We start from the raw sequence: 22526 nt of genomic DNA on the forward strand, positions 1-22526 counted from the left end.
TGGTCTAGGCCAGAGATGGAGCACTGGTCAATATGTAGTGAAGGTTTAGCTGTGAGCTAACAGATGGTCCTTCTGGGGAATAAGATAAAGCATGGATAAAGCATTTGTGGGAAAATCCTCCCACCTTAGATCACAGATCTGCTCAAGGATTGTCAAACACCTGACCAATATGTAGTAACCCACCTGAATCTGGCACAGAAGATGACAGCTGGGTCAGATTAGTGGGGTCCATCATGGCATCAGTTTCAGGGGTGAGACAATTACTGTAGTCAAGTAGGCTTGAGCTGGAAACAGCATCCGAAGAAGCATTCTGTAATGTAGGGTCAGAAGCAGGCAAGGAGGGACCAGAGTCGAAGGCAGGGGAAGTAGGGTCAAGTGTGTCTGAGCAAAGAAGAGCAATAAGTCTTGACTTGCCTGTAAGCTGTTGGCAGCAGAATATTTAGAGCAAGAATTTCCTAGACTCTGGAATTTTATAAGTGCTCCTAGCTTATCAAAAGGCCGGACTTAGAAGCCAAGCTGAAGGAACAGTGAAAGGTTCTACCATTTTCCTGGGCAACTCCAGCAGCTGAAAGGCTGAGGCCACTACTCTTGCCCTGAAGAACTGGGTTTCTATTTTCTAGCAGATGGCACTTGACAAGGTGACTAGTGCAAAAGGGATAAAAGGCTGCGTGTGCTGTGGAGGACCTCAAAAGATATGGGAGAGCTACTTTATCCTGAGAGATGTAACTGAGAATCACTGGAGTCAGATTTTCCTCTTGCCATGATATCAGGCAATTCTCAAAAGTCTCAAATGGGGAAGTCAGGGCACAGCTACAATACTATGTAGTTAACAGTAAAAGTAAGACTGGGAAAGCTCACTGAAACTTAATATTATATCAGTACACCTGCTTTAGGGTAGCCAGTTGTCAGGATGAATCATCAAGTTCTGATTTAAATAGCATAATTTTCAGAGAAATGTCTTTAAATGGTTGAATTATTTCAGAACATATCTTCGAGACTGGCTATAAACTAAGTTTATACACACACAAAACACAAGCAATAAATAAAAAAGCTGTCTTTTCTGGAAGCAAATACAACGTTGTTTGCTCTGGAATTTATGAGTGGTCTTAGGGATTCATTTTATCAAGTTAGCCATTGAGGAAGGCTGACTCATGCCAAGCCATGCTTTCAAACAGCAAATAAAATGACGTTTGACAATAACCTAATTCAATTAAATTCCACCAATCCTACCCTGCCTTAATCACCAGATTAAAAGGTTCACAAAGCAATACCAAGAAGACCTTTTTATTTATTAGCCTCAGCTTTCTTATTGCTCCCAACCTGGTCAATAAATGGAAGATATGTTCTTAGTGATTACAAATTTAAACTGCAGATAGGAAAAGAACAAATGCATATTATTAAATGGATAGGCAGAAGATTTTTTGAAAAAACTGTAGAGATTATATGAATAACAAACTGAATGAGTGAACAACGTAAAGTATTTTTCTCAAGATCTGTGACATACCACTTTTGCTGTATTAAGCGCACGAAAAATTTCATTTGGGCGTATTGTGTTTAAGCACCACCATCCAGGAAGGATGTTGATGAAACAGAGGAAATGGCAAAAGGAAATGGGTATGTTCAGACTACAGAAAAAGAATATTCAAGTGGGAGAAGGAGAAAATATGCAGACTATTTTCAAATATTTATAAGGATCTCAGAAAGAAGATAATTTAAACAACATAGTCTAAGTACTGAGAAAAAACTAATGGTAAGAGTAGTTCAGCAAAGAAAAAAATCTTTAGGAAAGTAATGGAAACCTTTTTGTGGATTTTTAATAAAATGGGCCTCTTTATTATGGTTTAGATCAAGAGTCCTGTCATATAGGCATGATCCACTCCAACTGTGATTAAAGGCTTGCCTACAAAATCTAAGGCTTACATGTTGTAACAAAAGGACTGTTACCTATCCTGGGACCCATCAGAATCTCTAGACTATGACTGGGATTCAAACCATAAGCTAGGGTAGACCTGGGTTAAAAATCACACAGGCAGACAGAATCAAAACAAATAATTGAAACAGATTGGCTGTACCAGATTTCAAGAAGGAACTGCAAGCTAGGTACTCAGGACAGAATCAACCATCAGAACTCATCATAACCCTGGAAACAGGAAAATTAGCAGTGGATTCAAGAAAACAGACAGGACCATGACTGGAAACACCAAGCATATCTGGAACAAAGGACTCAGGAACAATCACAATGGTGGTACACAAGCTATAGTTCAAACTACAGGGCATCAGAACAGAATGGATGCAAGGTTAAGCTCAGGCTTTAGAAAAAGACATGGTATACAGGACAGATAAGGCACTGCCTGAGATGGACAAAATGAACATAGTGGAAATGCTTCCTGAGGACTTGGTCTGAATTCATACTAAACTAGCTATACTAGTACACCACCTTTCCCAAATCCTAATAATTTTCAGTACACTCAGTTGGTCTGCTGTGTTGAGCAAAAGTAGGATAGTAAAATGCCTCTGCATATTTAAAAATCTGGCACACCACCAACCCACAATTCAGTTCACTCCCAGAATCATGTGAATCCCTCAGTAACATTAAATACTAAACCATTAGTTCCCCACTGGCTCAGGCTTGGCCATCAACGGCCAACCAAAATACAAACACATTTTAATAACATTCCAAAAGAAGTGAAAATTCAAAATGAATCGATGGTGACAGCTGATTGTACTAAGCTTTCTCGATTCAATAGGATAGAAGTTTAATTCATTTTAATAAGAAACTGAATAAAACAAGATTACGAATACATTGTTTATTGTCTATTTATAGCTATTACCAGCTTTTCTTCTTATTTTTCCTGATGGTGTTCTTTTAAAAAATGGAGGTTTAAAAGCCTTCATTTGCTCTTCCGTTGTTGCTGTCATCACTATAGTGCCTGAATTGTTTAATGAGAATATTTCAGCATCCAGTTCATCATAACTGCAGAACAAAACACTTATTAAAAATAGGCAGTGAGCAGGAGATACTAAATACACATAAAATGTCAGTATTGCAACTTTGTTATTCTGTAAATTCTTGTTTTGATATTTGAAACACTAAACAGCTTACATCCTGCGTATTGAATTCCCGCTTCCATATTAACCTTCCCACCTAGTGAAGCCTTGTTCCATTTGCAATTACCATCAAAGATGATATTGGCCACATCTTCGAACAGGGATGTGATTTATACCATTCTGAGGATTTGAATTTATTTTATTTTTATTTATTACTAATGCACCAGATATGGAGAAAGGCCAGATAGAAATTGAATAAAATAAATAATAAAATGTAAACCATATGCAGCTTGCAGGTTGAAACCAATGAGCAGAAGGTCAGAAATCAAACTACCTGGAGCTACCCAAACTCTCTAGATCATGAGATTCAGAATCCAAATGTTTCCATTCTAGTAGGGTTTTAATGTGTACTGTACTTTTTTTTTAAATCACTCTGGGAAATCCTTGGAAACCGAAAAGCAGGATATTGAGGATAAATGGAGATTAACACCAGATATGTTAATCAAATATGATTAATAAATAAGATCAGAACACTAACTACCAACTGGGGGAAATAGTGTGGGGAAAATCAAAAGAAGCAAGTTGCTGAACAATAAGTAGAATTATTTCAAACTAACCCTGTCTAATGCAGACCATATCAAGCATCAAAACAGTGTGAAATGGGGTACATGAAGAAGACTGCCCTGCCTAGTCAGTCTTTTTGAATATGGATTCTGATGGACTGAAGTACTCATTTCTTTTGTTCCTTTCAGAGCTTTTCTAGTCCACAATAATTGCACAAAAGAAGGAAGGCATGATATTACCATACAGTACCAAAAGAAAACAACTCTGCTAATCAAGTTTCATTTCTCCTGCGAGCCATGGTAACCAACAAATGAAAAGCCGTTTCCCAACTGTAGTGCTTTGTTAAGATACAACAAGAGTTACGCAGTTCAGAAGACTGATTGTGCATAATGTCTTCCACTGAAGTATACCAGCCATTATCTTGTCAAAATAAAGGATGAGGAAAAAACCAGGACATCTCTGAAGGAGGTGCAAGAGACTGTGAGAGCACTGGTAGATTGCGCCATTAGGAACTAATCATTATGTTTGTCGAATTTTACCTGTCCAGATTTTGTAAAGAATTAATTTCAATATTATAGAGCTCTTCTATCCGTTTTTTAAACAAATTGAAGTGAACAACTGCCAGGTAAATGTTCAGCTGTGATCTCCATGGCATCTCTTCAACATATATCCGACGAAACCTTCTTCGTTTTATGTAGATGTTAGAATGTAAATTCAGCCTTTGTATCAGCATTTGAAAAGCCATTTTTCGCGATTCTTCTTTCCTAAATAAAACCAGAAGAACAGTATCTTGAAATACAAGAACAAAACTATGCTATCTAAAATAAATTAGCTTTTTTAATCATCCCAATGGAGCAGCGGTAGGAGGAAAAAAGTTCTGAGACTATACAAAGAACCACATTTGTATTCTTGAGAATCTTCATCTGGGAAATCATATCCACTGGTTCTTGGGAAAACTAGATTTCCCAGTTCTATGGCGCTTGCCATGCTACAGAGTGGTCAGTGGGAAGGTGACAGGGATGGACATCTGTACACAAGGAGGGAGGGCAATTATGGGTGGGACAGGTTTAAAACTGTTTGGATTGCTCAGGTAATTCTGATTTATTGATCTGGAGGAAAAATAGCCCAACTTAATCCAAGTCAACCCAGTTCAAGCCTGGGGGAGGTCACCAATCACTAACGAATCTTAAAGAAAGCAAATGTTATTAAAACAACCATTTCCAATCTCTTAAATGTAACATGGCAAATTCAGAATTACACACGTAATTGTAATCCAATTAAATCTTATTTATATCACATAAAATTGCTGAGTTACCTTTGTGTGTCAGAAGCTTTGTGCTTGCCCTGGTATTTAATAGGATGTTTAGAATGCCCTCTTTTCTTAGAAGTCTTTGACATTTTCCTGGGCGTTGGTGATCCTGGTATCTGGATAAAAATAGTATTACTCAAATATCATAATTTCAGTGTACTAAAGGCATGAATCTACAGATTAGTATCTAATGTATACCAGAATTCAGTCACAATAGATAACAGAGTAGAATAAAACTAATCATTATGAACTATTTTTCAACAAATTCATTGTAAACAAATTTTCAACAAATTCATCGTTGTCAAGAAACGATAAGGAACAACCCAAAGAAGCGACTTGCACTTTCAGACCCCTGAAATTCTTCACTTGGGATATTCCCGAAGTGGCTTGGGACAACAGGATTCAACTGTATGTGTACAGGTGCGTGAATATAGTGTGAATGTGTGTGTGTGTCTGTGTGTGTGTGTGATATATACACACACACACACGCGCACACACACATCTTATATATACCATATCTTATATATCCATATCTATATACAAGCTTCCCTCAAGTTTACACAGTTGAGACACCAGTCTCCAAATCTTTCAGTTTATGTTGTTTTTCACCTGTTACTGTATTTTAAATCTTTACACTGCTGCTGGTTTTATTTTGGTTTTATTTATTTTATACTGTAATTTTAAACTTTTAAACTATTCTATTACATTATAACGTGTTCTATTTTATGGTTTTAATTTTTGTGAACTACCCACAGAGCCTTGGCTATTGGGTAGTATAGAAACATAAGAAAGAAAGAAAGAAAGAAAGAAAGAAAGAAAGAAAGAAAGAAAGATCACCAGTTGTGCCACAGTTCATAGTTGGTAGCTTGTGATGGTACACTGGACCATGTCCAAGCTTTTAGTCTATAATTAATGCATTTTTAATCACAGCAGCTGACAGATTCCCAAATCGAAGCAAAGAAATAATATACAACTTACTTTTTGAAAATCTGGTGTTGCATTTGTCTTTCTATCTGCAGATGCACGAACTTTCCCTCTTTTTTTGGGAGTTCGCTTGATACCAAGAAGGAATCTATTCCGTCTAATAAATAAGAACAGTGAAAATTATATGTATATTTCAAAAAGTAACAACATTTTTGACATTCTGTGAGGACAACCATTTACTATTATTCCAAAGCATATTTCCACAAAGCACACGGGCACTATCAAATGGCATCCAATTTCAGTAAGAACTGTCAACGTTCTGTATTTCAAAGCATTAGACCTTGGTTCCTAGCACATACTTATTCTAATCTGGTTTCATGGTTGAAAAGATGGGTCGGGGGTGACACAGGGTGAGCTGTAAGAGAAACTAGCCTACCAGCAGGATCAGGGGAAAAGTTACTGAGGTTTGACTTTTCCTTATTTGGAGCCCTCGGTCAATACTACTACTTATAAACTGCTAATTGCAAATTATGGACAAAAGATACCTGAGCAACCACACTAATATATAAATATGTTTTAGCTACTAGTAGTGGAATTGCCACTTCACTACATCTACTGTTTAGCTTCTCCAGTTGCTCTACAAGACCTATGGAATATTTTCTGTGAAATGTCCAATGAAGAAATAACTAGCTATTTTGTCTTACATTTTCTTCCACCTACTTTTTAAGATAGTCTTGTATTTCATCGGCCCATTCTACTATTCGTGCAAATTTCTCTTCACTTACTGCTTTGTACAGAAGTGTGACAAAATATTCAAGGAAACGGGGGCTCTTCTTGAATTTCAGCACTAAGCAAATATAAAATAAAATAAAATATTTCATGTCATCTTATATTTAGGATTCAGCATTTTACTATTACTACAATAAGCACAAACAGATCTTTTCTTCTGTCAGCTGTGTATCATCATGGGCCTCCATACCGGATAATAGGACTTATTGTATATTTCCCTGCATCACAGTCCTAGTTCTCTTTGCCCACTGAAGTTTTGTTTCAAAATAAGGTAATATTTTTTAATTATTTGCTTTCTTTTGATTTTTTTAGAAAACCATATAGTTTTTAATAACATTTTCAATATCTCAATGCAAATATTGACTGAAAAATAAAATCAATATGCTAACAGTATGTTTAAAAAATAATTACCTTCCCTATAAGCAGATTTTGTTTGCCAGTTTGAAACTATGGGATACAAGAGCAAAATATCTTCTTCTCCTGTAAGGTCCTGTCCTAGATAGACCAGATGAAAAAAATCCAATATGACAAAAGAACAAAGATGAAGAGTTATATACACTGGGCACAATCCAGCAAAAATCAAGCACTTTTAAGTGCCACTAATTTCAATGGCAGAGAGTTACTTATTTTAATTAATAATTAAATGTATACACCACCGTTCCACTACAAATAGTGCACAAGGTGACTAAAGATGCTAAAATGTAAGACCAGTTAAAAAAATCAGTAAACACATTATCAATAAAAAAGGATTTTTTTTTAGCACTCACCAGTTTAGCAAACGGCTTAAAAGCCAAATTCTTGTCAGAATAAAAACATCTTTGCCTCTCAGAAGAAGAACTAGAAAGTCAAAGCTAGCCTGGCCTCCCTTGGCAGGGAGTTCCAGAGCCTGGGAGCAGGTACCAAGAAGACCCTGCACTCACATTCCCACCAAATGTGCTGCAGATGGTGGTAGGACAGAGAAAAGGGCTTCTCCTGAGGATCCTAAACTCAGACAGGTTCATATGGCAGAATGTGGTCTTTCAAATAGCCTGCTCCCAAGTTGTGCAGAGCTTCATAACCAGCACTTTGAATTGTACCCAGAAACAGACAGGTACTTGGTGATGCTGTTTAACAAGGGACTTACATTCTCCCTATAATTAGCACTGGTCAATTGTCTAGCTGCAGTATTCTGGACCAGCTGATGTTTCCAAACACTTTCGAAGGCAGTCCCACATAAAATGCACCTCAATAGTCCAATAGTATATAACCAAGGCAAATATCACCATGGCCAGATCTGACCTCTCCAGAAATGGGCGTAGTAGGAGTATCTTTGCACACTAGCCTTAGCAGTGCAAACATATTCTTGGCCACCACTGAAACTTGGGTATCCAGCTTCAGGGCTGAATCCAGGAGTGCATCCAAACTGCGAACATTAGTTTTCAAGAGGAGTATAATCCTATCTAAAACAGGTTGAATCCCTATTCCTTGATCTGCCTTTCAACTGACTAGAAGCACTTATTAAAGGAGATTAACCTTTAATTTATTTGCTTTCATCCAATCTATTGCCAACATCACACACTGAATTAGAACTTGAATAGTTTCCTTGGATTTAAATGGAAAGAAGAGATAGCATAGTGGTGGCACCGAACCCGAAAACTCCAGATGGCATCTCCCAGTGGTTCTGTGTATGTGTTAAATAGCATGGGGGCCAATTTGGTACCTTGAGAGATACCACGGGCCAATAGCCACGGTATTGAACAGGATTCCCCCAGCTCCATCTTCTGAAAACGTCCCTCCAAAAAGGACTCGAACCACCTGCCTCCACAACTCATCTCAGCCAGGTAGCACAGAAGCATACTCTGGACAATGGTATTAAAAGCCACAAAAAGGTCCAGCAGAACCAACAAGGACACACTCTCCTTGTCTAGTCCCTGGTGTAGATTGTCCACCAAGTTGCCCAAAGCAGTTTCTGTCCCATAACCAGGCTTGAAGCCAGTTTGAAATGGATCTCGATAATCTAATCCAAAAACACTTGCTGCTTGGCAGAGGTGCTCCAGGTGCAGCATGTCTCACCTGAGCAGCAGTCAAACCAGCACTATTATCACTTCCACTTCCTGCAAGACACAGGGACAGAAGGCTTCCTTGTCAGCTGCTTTCCCAGTTTCTTGGCCTAGCAATAGCCAAGCCACCATGTTTCCCTTCTGCAGGAAAAAGTGGAAGACGTATTTCTTGACCATATGAAATGCACCTTAGCCATACAGCAGCCAAACCTGCAGTGAGAAGCAGGAACCTGGCAACTACAATTTTTGGATTGACTCCTGATGTCTTATTCTTACCACACCTGGTCATGTAGTTCAAATTCTGCCTTGCCAGAGAGGCCAAGGACATGTCCAAAGTACCAGGAAGTAAGAAGATCGAAATAGCAGAGGAACTGTCCAGCAAGATGTCACAGGGAGCACAGCATGATGAAGTGTTGCTTCCGTACTAGCTAGGGCCCAAATGAAAAGCTAGATAGTTCAGCTCTGTTCATTGACCTCCTTCCTGGATTGTCATCAGGACCCTGATCTGGAGCACATGAGGAGTTTGTTAACTCCTCATGAGTAAGGTTCAGGGGTGAGGAGCCTTGTGCAGCCAGATGGGCACTGCACCTCTCATTCTAGGCTTTGTTTTGGACACACTGTTGCCTCTGCTCCTGGCATCCTGGGGGTGACTCTGGCAGGTGTGGAGCAGGGGAGTGAGACCAAGCACAGTGCAGTGCTCCCTCCTTGAGCAGGGTTTCTTCCATGGTGGTGGTGTGCGGAAGATTGTGTGTATTCACCGACTGAACCTGATATGTACTAGGGCCACTTATAGGATCTTCCACTTTGACAGGAGGATCTGCTCAGTCTAGGAAGCTCTACAGCTCCACCTGGGGGCCAAACACAGAAGACAACCTGGTTCACAGTATTTGCAGGATTAGGCCCCCTTGCAGGTGCTCCCAGGTCCTCTAATGCAGACCAGCTGGGAGCCTCAGGGAGTCCTATAAAGAGTTCCTTTCAAAGCTTGCTACAGCAACGTGAGTCATTGTGGTGGCAGTATGGTGTTCTAGTTGCCCATTCCTGACCTTTGCCACTTCTTGACCCCGGCCTGTTTGGGCTCTGCTTCTGCCTCTGGTCCTGCTGCAAACCTGCTGGTAACTGACCCCTGCCTTCTTGCACTCTGCTCCTGCCTCTGGCCCTGCCACACCTTGTTTGGGTCTGATCTTTGCCCAGAGATCTCCACCCACCTCCATCCTTCCTGGTCCCAGTGTTCTTGCCAAGGATGCCTGACACACACACCCTGGACCTGACACTCTTCCTCCAAGGTCATCCTATTCTGGGCTGCTCCTGCCAGGAAGGTGCTGAGATGTAACATCTGACAATATACATCACTAAGACTACAACTTTATGTTCACTTATTTAGGAGTACTTCCAACAGAATCTGTGGAATCTCTTTCTAAGTAAACATGGCTAGTTTCCAGCAGCTGGGGCTTTCAAGGCAAACGGTCCTTATGTGAAATATACATGCTTGAGCGAAGGTTATGCGTGATCCAATTGCCATTCTTCAAATTACCACAACCTATGGGCCAGCTAGAAGGGAGAAGATTCCAAACATCTTTTGCCAAGTTAGCACTCTGATTGCAGGGAAACTATACATTCCAGGAAACTGCATATTCCAACAAACTGCATATTCTGCAAGTGCCATACTATGTTTTTATGTGTTCACCCTGGTGTCTCTCTTCCAAGAGGGTGTCTCTTCCTACCTTCCAACTGGATTCAAATTTGCTGAGGGATTCTGTTTCAGGGTTCTCCTGGGTAGCCTTGAGGCATGTAACTTGGGTGGCTTGTTCCTCTGCCCAGAAAGACATCTCAGTGTAATAAGTTCTTTCTAGAGACCATATCCTTGGCTCTCCTAACTCCCAGGATTATAGGTAACTTGACAGGGAGCCATATGCCAACAGGTATGTGAACTTCTTGCCTGTTCCTCCCTTTCTATGAACTTTTCCCACTTCCCTCTTCCTGGTTGGTGTTCTTGTTCCATCCAAACTTTCCCAGTTTCCTCTAGGTTCCACATCTCCCACCAGTCCTCGCCCTTGCCTTCTCTCCTCCCCACTTTTCCTCTTCGCCTTTCCCACATTTATCCTTTGTTTCTACATCTGATGGACACTCCCTGTCATTTCTGCCCATTCCCACCCACCCCCGCAGCTACAGTGTCTTATGGCAGCTGGCACAGACTGTGGGCGAGCAACAGCTATCCGTGTTATTAATCTGGGCCGTCATCACCCACGGCCACCCCAATCTAGCCATTCTCAGCAGTGCTGGGGCTTGTAACGGAGCAGCAAGCCCAGACACAGCATCAGACCACCTTGCAAGAGCCTGGTAAAAGGCAGCAATCCTCCATAGGCTATTCAAAATGTATGATTCTTTGAAGAAAGCAGTTATGATTACTACTGAACATGTAATACTGTGGTAAAAACAAAATAAAGGATTAATAAAAACAATTAGTTTTGCAGGCTGACAGATTTTATACTTAAAGGTCATACCAACACTGGATTAATGCTGAAGTAAGATTAATATTAATCTTACATTATCTCTTTCATATTCAAAAAAAGGAAACAAAAATGCCAGTGTCAATATTTAATGTGTTTAGGACATGTAATGGGTTTAGTAGAGATGATGTAAGATTTAAAAATATGCACTGAAATCTACCTGGCTTTGTCAGTTTGAGTAGGTTTGTTTCCAGAGCTTCTAAATTCTCATTTACTTTTTCGGCTGCAGCTATTTGTGCCTTCAGCCTTCTGGAAGGAACCTATAATAATCAATTAATAAGTTGTTGTTGTTGTTGTTGTTATGACTATTATTGTCTATTTATGCAATCACTTAATTAAGCTGAATCACCAAGGCAATTACAGATACCAGATTAATTGTAAAATAGCCAAATGACTAATATTTCTGTTTTATAAAATGAAAAAGACCATTGCCCATTTACCCGAAAAAGGGATTTCTTTGTGTATGTAAAACAGTACATCAGGTGGGTGTTATGCACCACCTAGTGGTCAAGGTTACCCCTTCATGGATCACTGCCTTGTTGTGGCGAAGGGGCTTGCGTAACTCAGTGAAGCCATAAGCTATGCCATGCAGGGCCACCTAAGACGGACAGGTCATGGCAGAGAGTTCTGACAAAATGTGGTCCACTGGAGAAGGAAATGGCAACCCACTCCAGTATTCTTGCCAAGAAAACCCCATGGAACGTATCACAAGGCTAAAAGATATGATGCTGGAAGATGAGACCCTCAGGTCGGAAGGTGTCCAATATACTACTGGGGAAGAGCAGAGGGTATTTCCAAGTAGCGCCAGAAAGAGTGAAGCGGCTGGGCCAAAGCCGAAAGGACACTCAGCTGTGGATGTTTCTGGTGGTGAAAAGAAAATCCGATGCTGTAAAGAACAATATTGTTTAGGAACCTGGAATGTCAGATCAATGAATCAAGGTAAGCTGGAGGTAGTCAAACATGAGATGGCATCGACATCTTGGGAATCAGCGAATTAAAATGGACAAGCATGGGCGAATTTAATTCAGGTGACCATCATATCTACTACTGTGGGCAAAAATCCCTTAGAAGAAATGGAGTAGCAGTCATAGTCAACAAAAGGGTGGGAAAAGCAGTACTGGGGTACAATCTCAAAAATGACAGAATGATCTCAGTACGAATCCAAGGCAAACCATTCAACATCACAGTCATTCAAGTCTATGCCCCATCCACTGATGCCAAAGAAGCTGAAGTTGATCGGTTCTATGAAGACCTACAACACCTTCTAGAACTAACACCAAAAAAAGATGTCCTCTTCATCATAGGGGATTGGAATGCTAAAGTAGGAAGTCAAGAAATCACCGGGATAACAGGCAAGCATGGCCTTGGTGTACAAAATGAAGCAGGACAAAAGCTAATAGAGTTTTGCCAAGAGAACACGCTGATCATAGCAAACACTCTTTTCCAACAGCACAAGAGGCGACTCAACACATGGACATCACCAGATGGTCAGTATCGAAATCAGATTGATTATGTACTCTGCAGCCAAAGATGGAGAAGTTCTATACAGTCAGTCAAAACAAGACCTGGAGCTGACTGTGGCTCAGATCATGAGCTTCTTGTTGCAAAATTTCGGCTTAAATTGAAGAACGTAGGGAAAACCACTAAACCATTCAGGTATGACCTAAATCATATCCCTTCTGAATACACAGTGGAGGTGAGGAATAGATTTCAGGGATTAGACCTGATAGACAGAGTGCCTGAGGAACTATGGACGAAGGTCCGTAACATTGTTCAGGAGGCAGCAACTCAATCCATCCCAAAGAAAAAGAAATGCAAGAATGCCAAGTGGCTGTCTGATGAGGCTTTACAAGTAGCTGAGGAAAGAAGGGAAGTGAAAAGCAAGGGAGAAAGGGGGAAGATATATCCAACTGAATGCAGAGTTCCAGAGAATAGCAAGGAGAGACAAGAAGGCCTTCTTAAATGAACAATGCAAAGAAATCGAGGAAAACAACAGAATGGGAAAGACTAGAGATCTCTTCAAGACAGTCGGAGATGTCAAGGGAACGTTTTGTGCAAAGACGGGCATGATAAAGGACAAAGAAGGCAGGGACCTAACAGAAGCAGATGAGATTAAGAAGAGGTGGAAAGAATACACAGAAGAACTATTAAGAAGCAGAGACATCACTTTGCCGACAAAGGTCTGTCTAATCAAAGCTATGGTTTTCCCAGTAATAACGTATGGCTGTGAGAGCTGGACTATAAGGAAGGCTGAGCGCCGAAGAATTGATGCTTTCGAACTGTGGTGCTGGAGAAGACTCTGACGAGTCCCCTGGACTGCAAGGAGGTCAAATCAGTCCATCCTAAAGGAAATCAACCTTGAGTGCTCATTGGAAGGATAGATACTGAAGCTGAAGCTCAAATATTTTGGCCACCTAATGCGAAGAGAAAAGTCACTGGAAAAGACCCTGATGCTGGGAAAGACCAAAGGCACAAGGAGAAGGGGACGGCAGAAGATGAGATGGCTAGATAGCGTCACCGATGCAATGAATATGGACTTGAGAACGCTCCAGGAGAGAGCGCAGGACAGGAAGGCCTGGCGTGCTATGGTCCATGGGGTCACGAAGAGTCGGACACGACTGAACAACAAGTGGTCAAAGAAAAAATCGCTGCTCCAATTAAGTCTTTTAACTGTCTTTCCCACCTCTGAAGCTCCGTTTCTGATGATAAGCTCAGGAAGTACTAGGATCAGTGAGAACAGCGAAACACAAACACAAAAAAAGGACATCTCGCATTCTCTGCAGACAGGGCTTGGAAAGAAACCAAGTGCAACAAAATAAGAAAACTAATCCCCACCAGCAGAAACAGCCATAACAGAATCTGAATCTAGGGTGTGGCCCTGATGTACTGTTTTACATACACAAAGGAATCCTCTTTACGGGTAAGGGACCAACGGTCTTTTCTCTCGTGCATGTAAACAGTATGTCAGGTGGGGCATACCAAAGCTTGACCCATGTAGGGTGAGATTCAACAAAGTAGTAACTGCTTAATGACTGGGAAGGATGTATTGCAAGACATGCCTTCCAAAGGCCGCCTCAGCAGAAGCATATAAGTCAATCTTGTAATGTTTAACAAAGGTGCTAGGATTTGCCCATGTTGCTGCCCTACCAATCAATGCAGCAGAGCATTGAGGGAAAAAGCTGCCGATGTTGCAGCTGCTCTTGTAGAATGGGCAAAAATTTTGGTAGGTGGAGACAATTTCAGGCAGGAATAGGCTAGGGAAATACATGCCTTTAACCATCTACTCAGAGTGGCATTAGAAACCTTCCATCCCAAGGAAGCAGGATGGAATGACACAAACAGGGAATCTGACTGCCAAAAAGTTTTGGTTCTGCTGGTATAGGGCTTCAGCGCCCTCCTGAAACAAGGGAACGCCATTTCATTTCTGGGGGGGGGTGCACAGGACAAGGACAGAAAGTGGGAAGAAATGGCTCTTGCTGATAATGAAAAGGAGACAGAACTTTAGGGCAGACAAGGGGGTTTGTATGGGGCACCACTCTATCTTTATGGAATACACATAGGTATTTATCCCCATGAGGACATTAAGTTCAGAGATCCTTCTGGCTGATGTTATGGCCACAAAGAATAAAATTTCTCTCCTGAAAGAGAGCAGTCAGAGACATACTGATTTCAGGGGCTCAAAGAGTGGCTTCTGAAGTGCTGAAAGTACTTTATGGAGATCCCAGGAAGGGAAACCGTGTTGAACTGGAGGTGACTTTGAAAAAGCTCTGCACAGGAAGTGTTTAAGAAAAGGATGAGAGTCCATGGACCTATCTGGGACTCTTGACAAAAGAGTAGATAGCATGGAAGCCGGATGCTTAAGCATATTAGGCTTGGGATCCATATCCTTTTGCTTTCGCTTTCCCCGTAGCATGCAGCAGAGCCGAAGGCACAAGGGGGGAAAGGCTGGCCAAATGGGGGGGGGGGCAGTTGGAGACCATGACAAAGGTAGCTGACAAGAACAGAGAAGCTGCTGTGGTTTTTGTTTGCTTGCTTGTTTTGTTTTTTAACTGTTTTCCCTGAAAGGAAAAAAAAAAAGACTGGGGAGGGAGGAAAGGAGAATAGACAATAACAGTTGTCAAAAGTTAGGGAGGAAATGGAAAAAACAAGCCTGAGTCAGAAGAACACAGAGTAGCGAATCCATGTCCACTTCAGTGAGGCACAATCGCAAAACTGAGCTTCAAAGGCAGGGAAGACAGTTAATTGGAGCAGCGATTTTGCCTCTGACCACTAAGTGGCGCATAAGACCCCCCGATGTACTGTTTACATGCACAAGAGAATGACATTTCATTTACATCTAATTTCAAACTGCTAGTCTGTTCCTAGACAACACGCTCCTGAAATCAATGAAGGATTGCAAAATACTTCACGTAAGGATTGCTTTGGTTGTAGGTTAACAGTAAAAATAACAAAATTGTTTTTAACAACCTTAAAGACAACAAATATATTATGGGCATATACTTATCCTCAGTTGGCAGGTATACAGGAAAACATAAACATTGAAATCAGAGGGATATGAAACACATACAAAACTGTAACAATTATGTAAAAAGCGTAAATGATAACACAAGCATCCTAGCTTTGATAAGTTAACATCTGTAGTGGACAGAAAACTGTTATTGCTATTCAAGCCAAAGGTGATAGAATTGAACCACCTGATAAGTAATAATTCAGGGGCTTCATGGCAAAGTCTCTCTTGAAGTTTCTTTTGTTCAAGAGTAGCCATTTTCAGGATAGCAACAGACTCTTGGAGGGTGAAATGTTCTCCCACTGAAATGATCCCTCAATGAATGGCACTTGCAATTCTTTTTAGGGAGCAATCCTATTGAGATAGGCGTCGGCCTCCAAATTTGGAGGCCAACACCAATCCAATGTAGGTTGGGTGGAGCACAGAGGGGGCCCTCTCCTCCGTGCTCCGCCCAACCTGCATTCTGGGCAAGATGTGCAATTTTGGGTGTCTAGCCCGGGCTTTGGAGAGGGGGCACGAATGGGCCTGGAGACCCCATAGGAAACAACATAAAGGGCCTTCCATGGTCTTCTCCCCTCCCTATCCCCAGAAACACCCTTTTCTTTCCCCCTCCATGCTCCGGTTTATGAGCACAGAGAGGGGGCCACCACAGTTCTCCCCATGCAACCTATGAGGAAAAGAGGGAGGAAGCAGGGAGTGTGGTTTCCTGGCTCCAAGCTTGGAGCGCTCTCTAGAAGCTCAGAGGTAGCAATCCGAAAAATCCTATGGCCCTCTAGACCAGAGCTTTCCAAACTGTGTGCCGCGACACATTAGTGTGTCAGCGGTAGGGTGTAGGCATGTTGCGTGAAATGCAGAAAATTGTGCGGGAGGGCACCGCGGAGCTCCCTTACTCGCATTTGCTTCCCTTGGCCCCTCCCCTGGAACTTCCTAGAGCAGCTAATGTTAAAGCAGCTAAGGCTTAGCAGCTAAGGCTTAGCTACTTTAACATTAGCTGCTTTAGGATCGTGTGGTGTCTTGACGTAGGAGGCACGTGACTGGTGGTGTCGGAGCAGTACAGCGAGGAGTGTGGTAACACTGGCTGCACAAGGAGTGTGGAGAATTCGGAATTCTCATTGGAGACTCCTTTAACAGAGCAATTAGTTATGATTTACACCACCCCCAACTTTCAGCTGTGCTGAGCGGAGGAGTCCACCGGAGGTCCTGGCCTGGGACTGCACTAAGCAGGCCATCCGCCATCTTGGCCAATCGGAACGGAGCTCAGTGGAGCCCAAAAGCCTCGGACTCAGCATGCTCCCAATCACCCGGGCGAGCACAGTTGCAGGCTGTCACCCAGTCAACCCACCTGCTGCTGGCTAAATGTAGGCCACCCTCCCAAGCCCCATGTGGCAAACAGCAAGCCACCCACCACGTGGCAATTATAATTTGATTTCTACCATTTATTTTTATTTTTACTCTGCTGTAATCGTGGACTGACCACCCACCGGCAGTGTACCACCGGAGAGTGCTGGAACTGGACTCTGGACATAGGCATTGCAAATATTTGCAGCAATATAGCCTTGTAGTGAGACATATATATTTTCACCATTTTAGTTGGACTTTTGCTTCTCTACTTCATGCGTTTTTGCAGCTGAGCTCCTATCTGGACCTATGTGTCCTAATATGTATTGTAAATACTTTAGTTAATTTTGTTTATTTTTCACATTTTCTCCTGGTCCTGATTCCTATCTTTCTCTCACTTTATCACTGTGAGAGTAGAGCGCAGGTGCTGTTATTTTCATAAGAAAAAAGATAGATAAGCGCTAAAAACAGTCCTGTTATTTTCATATTTAGTTAATGCTAAAACCTAAAAATAAATTCGCATAGATTTATTCATTAAATTGCAATTGAATTACCCGTAAGATGGATACGTTTCTAATTAAGAAAAGGAAAGCTGGTGAAGATGACGTTTGCGATGAACAAAATGTAGCCGCTATAGAGGAAACTATGCAACAATCAGTGGTTGAACAATCTGTATTAGTACGTAAGAAGTGTGAAGGAAAAATTTCCAAGCCTTGTTTATACAATAAAGATTATATGAAACTGGGATTCACATTTCCTGGTAATGAAAACAATCCTTGTCCCCAGTGTTTAGTTTGTGGGGATATACTTGCAAATGAAAGTATGGTACCAAATAAATTAAAGCGTCATTTTACCTCAAAACACTGTCATTTGTCAGAAAAACCAGTAGAATACTTTTTTGAGCTTTCAAAATCTATAAAGAAGCAGTCTGCATCATTCACAAAGAGAATGAAGACATCAGAGGAAGCTCAAAAGGCAAGTTAATTGGTTGCTCAAGTAACTGCCAAAAACAAGGTTTGTTGTTGTTCAGTCGTGTACGACTCTTCGTGACCCCATGGACCATAGCACGCCAGGCCTTCCTGTCCTGCGCTCTCTCCTGGAGCGTTCTCAAGTCCATATTCATTGCATCGGTGACGCTATCTAGCCATCTCATCTTCTGCCGTCCCCTTCTCCTTGTGCCTTTGGTCTTTCCCAGCATCAGGGTCTTTTCCAGTGACTTTTCTCTTCGCATTAGGTGGCCAAAATATTTGAGCTTCAGCTTCAGTATCTATCCTTCCAATGAGCACTCAAGGTTGATTTCCTTTAGGATGGACTGATTTGACCTCCTTGCAGTCCAGGGGACTCGTCAGAGTCTTCTCCAGCACCACAGTTCGAAAGCATCAATTCTTCGGCGCTCAGCCTTCCTTATAGTCCAGCTCTCACAGCCATACGTTATTACTGGGAAAACCATAGCTTTGATTAGACGGACCTTTGTCGGCAAAGTGATGTCTCTGCTTCTTAATAGTTCTTCTGTGTATTCTTTCCACCTCTTCTTAATCTCATCTGCTTCTGTTAGGTCCCTGCCTTCTTTGTCCTTTATCATGCCCGTCTTTGCACAAAACGTTCCCTTGACATCTCCGACTGTCTTGAAGAGATCTCTAGTCTTTCCCATTCTATTGTTTTCCTCAATTTCTTTGCATTGTTCATTTAAGAAGGCCTTCTTGTCTCTCCTTGCTATTCTCTGGAACTCTGCATTCAGTTGGATAAATCTTCCCCCTTTCTCCCTTGCTTTTTTACTTCCCTTCTTTCCTCAGCTACTTGTAAAGCCTCATCAGACAGCCACTTGGCGTTCTTGCATTTCTTTTTCTTTGGGATGGATTGAGTTGCTGCCTCCTGAACAATGTTACGGACCTTCGTCCATAGTTCCTCAGGCACTCTGTCTATCAGGTCTAATCCCTGAAATCTATTCCTCACCTCCACTGTGTATTCAGAAGGGATATGATTTAGGTCATACCTGAATGGTTTAGTGGTTTTCCCTACGTTCTTCAATTTAAGCCGAAATTTTGCAACAAGAAGCTCATGATCTGAGCCACAGTCAGCTCCAGGTCTTGTTTTGACTGACTGTATAGAACTTCTCCATCTTTGGCTGCAGAGTACATAATCAATCTGATTTCAATACTGACAATCTGGTGATGTCCATGTGTTGAGTCGCCTCTTGTGCTGTTGGAAAAGAGTGTTTGCTATGATCAGCGTGTTCTCTTGGCAAAACTCTATTAGCCTTTGTCCTGCTTCATTTTGTACACCAAGGCCATGCTTGCCTGTTATCCCGGTGATTTCTTGACTTCCTACTTTAGCATTCCAATCCCCTATGATGAAGAGGACATCTTTTTTTGGTGTTAGTTCTAGAAGGTGTTGTAGGTCTTCATAGAACCGATCAACTTCAGCTTCTTTGGCATCAGTGGATGGGGCATAGACTTGAATGACTGTGATATTGAATGGTTTGCCTTGGATTCGTACTGAGATCATTCTGTCATTTTTGAGATTGTACCCCAGTACTGTTTTTCCCACCCTTTTGTTGACTATGACTGCTACTCCATTTCTTCTAAGGGATTTTTGCCCACAGTAGTAGATATGATGGTCACCTGAATTAAATTCGCCCATGCTTGTCCATTTTAATTCGCTGATTCCCAAGATGTCGATGCCATCTCATGTTTGACTACCTCCAGCTTACCTTGATTCATTGATCTGACATTCCAGGTTCCTAAACAATATTGTTCTTTACAGCATCGGATTTTCTTTTCACCACCAGAAACATCCACAGCTGAGTGTCCTTTCGGCTTTGGCCCAGCCGCTTCACTCTTTCTGGCGCTACTTGGAAATACCCTCTGCTCTTCCCCAGTAGTATATTGGACACCTTCCGACCTGAGGGTCTCATCTTCCGGTATCATATCTTTTAGCCTTGTGACACGTTCCATGGGGTTTTCTTGGCAAGAATACTGGAGTGGGTTGCCATTTCCTTCTCCAGTGGACCACATTTTGTCAGGGCCACCCAAGACGGACAGGTCATGGTGGAGAGTTCTGACAAAAAAACAAGGACCCACATGCTATTGCCGAAACTACCATAAAGGAATCTTGATGCGCTATTGTTCGAACAATGTTTGAGCCCGAATTTGAGATAGAAGTTAATAAAATCCCTTTGGCAGATAACACGATTGGGAGACGTATTTAAGACATATCTGATGACATTAAGCAGCAAATGAATATTTTTCAAGACGATAATATGATCTTTACATTGCAGTTAGACGAAGCAACCGATATCAGTGGGTTAGACAATTATTTATACATGTCATTCGTACTGACAGAATTACTGAGCAATTCTTGTGTTGTCTAGAACTTCCACTGAGAACTAGAGGTGAATATATTTAAAACTTTAGATTGCTTCATGAAGGAAAATAATTTGCAATGGTTAAATTGTGTAGGAATATGCACAGATGGCACACCCTCAATGGTTGGTTCAACAAAAGGTTTTATAGCTTTAGCAACGAAAGAGAATGAAAATATTATAATTACTCATTGCTTTTTACATCGCAAAGCACTAGTCATGCAAACCACTGGAAATGAACTAAGAAAAGTTTTGGACAAAGTGGTTCAAATGGTCAATTACATTAAAAGCAGACCTCTTCAATCAAGATTATTTGCTCATATTTGTGAAGACATGGGGGCAAGGTTTAAAAAGCTTCTACTACACCCAGAAGTTGGTTGGCTCTCAAGAGGTCGAGTGCTTTGTCGTGTATACGAACTGAGGGAAATGATGCTTAATCTTTTTGAGGAAAATCAGCAAAATGAATTCTGCGATCTAATTCAAAACGAACTTTGGTGCACAAAATTGGCATATCTTCCTGACATATTTGAACATTTGAATAAAATAAACACCAGTATGCAAGGAAAAGGAGAAAATATCTTAACAGCAGTAGATAAAATTTGTGCTATGAGAGACAAAATAGCAATTTGGAAAAGGAAAGTGAAAGAAGGAAATTTTGAATGTTTTCCAAAACTGCTGAGTGCCAGCTAAAATTGGTATCAGCTCGCTAATTGTTGATCATTTAACATTGCTTGTAGAGAAAGTTCATCATTACTTCCCAAATGTTGAAATCCAAGACTATGATTGGATCAGAAATCCATTTCTTTCAACTGCAGTTAGGAACTTTTCACTTATTGAAGAAGAATTAGCTGACATAAAAAATGATCAAAATCTGTTAATGATGTATGAAGAGGGTGACTTAGACAGCTTTTGGATTCGCATTTCAGAAATGCATCCAAACATAGCTAAAAAAGCGTTAAAAATTCTTCTGCAGTTTTCCACTACATACATTTGTGAAGTATCCTTTTCAACGATGGTAAACTTAAAGACACTGAAACGTGGAAGCTTAAAAATGCTTGATGACAAAATGCGAGTGTCTTTATCTAATATTTCACCAAATATTGAAAAGCTGTGTTCATCCCATCAACCTCATACATCCCATTAAAATGGTAAGTAGTTATTGGTGCTGTTCAACTTTTTTTAATTCTTGCACATACTTACATACTGTTATTCATAAATGACAACACTGTATGTTATCTTACAAATCATATATTTTTAAAAATATAAATGAAAGGTTTTCATGAGATATGTTGTATCCCCATACATTTCGTTATTACAATTTATGTATGTGTCCATATCTCTTATAACGGGTTAGTTTAACCTCAGGTTTGCTAGTAAAACTGAATTACTGAGTCACGAAATGATGCATGTCTAAAAAGTGTGTCACCAACATGAAAAGTTTGGAAAGCTCTGCTCTAGACAGTGTCTTGTGGCCATAGGATTGCTCTGCCCGTCTAGATTTCATAATTGATTATTATCTTCCCCGCTTTCTTGAACATGATGAAAGACACCACAAGAGTATTTTAAAAAAAATTACTTCAAACATTATCTTAGTGGAATGAAAGACAATGTGGATTACAACCTATCTCTGATTCCTTAAATGGTTTCAGAATAGTTATAATTTAAGTTTTGTTCATTCAGACCTATACAACATGTGACCTAGTAAGTGGAAAGGAACTGAGATAGGCGGGAACCCGTTAGAACATGTGCGGTGGGACGGCAGGGGAGGGTTCCTACCAAAATGTTCCTCAACTATGGAAGTCTCTGTACGTCGTACCCATATGTGTGACGCACAGGGACCACGAAAAAAACCTTTTGGTTCTGCTGCTTGCCTCAGACTGCAGAGACAGAACGGAACATTGGATACTCAGTATGAAGGTTCCTTTCTATTCTAAACAAAGGAGGAATCCATGATGGATCTGCTTTCCAATGCATTTTGGTTGGGGGACAGGGGGAGGGGAGTCAAGATGACGAGAGAGCCAGCTGGGCATGAGGCCAAGAATGAGAGATAATGGAAATAGACTGCAGGGGAGCTGACTGCCCAGAAAGCGCAGATAAAACTGCTTGTTGTATTTTAGATATGAGGTCATCTGATTTGTCT

The 22526-nt window shown here is 41.1% G+C and overlaps 1 protein-coding gene across 1 annotated transcript in view; it reads right to left on the reverse strand.

Annotated features, from left to right (window-relative positions):
• CFAP54 (cilia and flagella associated protein 54) overlaps positions 1–22526 on the reverse strand; it is a 202841-nt gene that overhangs the window by 114323 nt on the left and 65992 nt on the right. The window contains exons 29-36 of the mRNA XM_084810218.1: positions 11341–11440; positions 7046–7129; positions 6566–6692; positions 5900–6002; positions 4928–5037; positions 4152–4376; positions 2832–2974; positions 184–381 (exon numbers count right to left, since the gene is read on the reverse strand). Coding sequence (XP_084666344.1) covers positions 184–381; positions 2832–2974; positions 4152–4376; positions 4928–5037; positions 5900–6002; positions 6566–6692; positions 7046–7129; positions 11341–11440 — 1090 coding nt within the window. The remainder of the gene's footprint in view (positions 1–183; positions 382–2831; positions 2975–4151; positions 4377–4927; positions 5038–5899; positions 6003–6565; positions 6693–7045; positions 7130–11340; positions 11441–22526) is intronic.

This window comes from Heloderma suspectum, chromosome 7 (genome assembly GCF_057233095.1).
Source record: "Heloderma suspectum isolate Gila_16-S chromosome 7, 16-S_ref, whole genome shotgun sequence".
NCBI lineage: Eukaryota > Metazoa > Chordata > Lepidosauria > Squamata > Helodermatidae > Heloderma > Heloderma suspectum.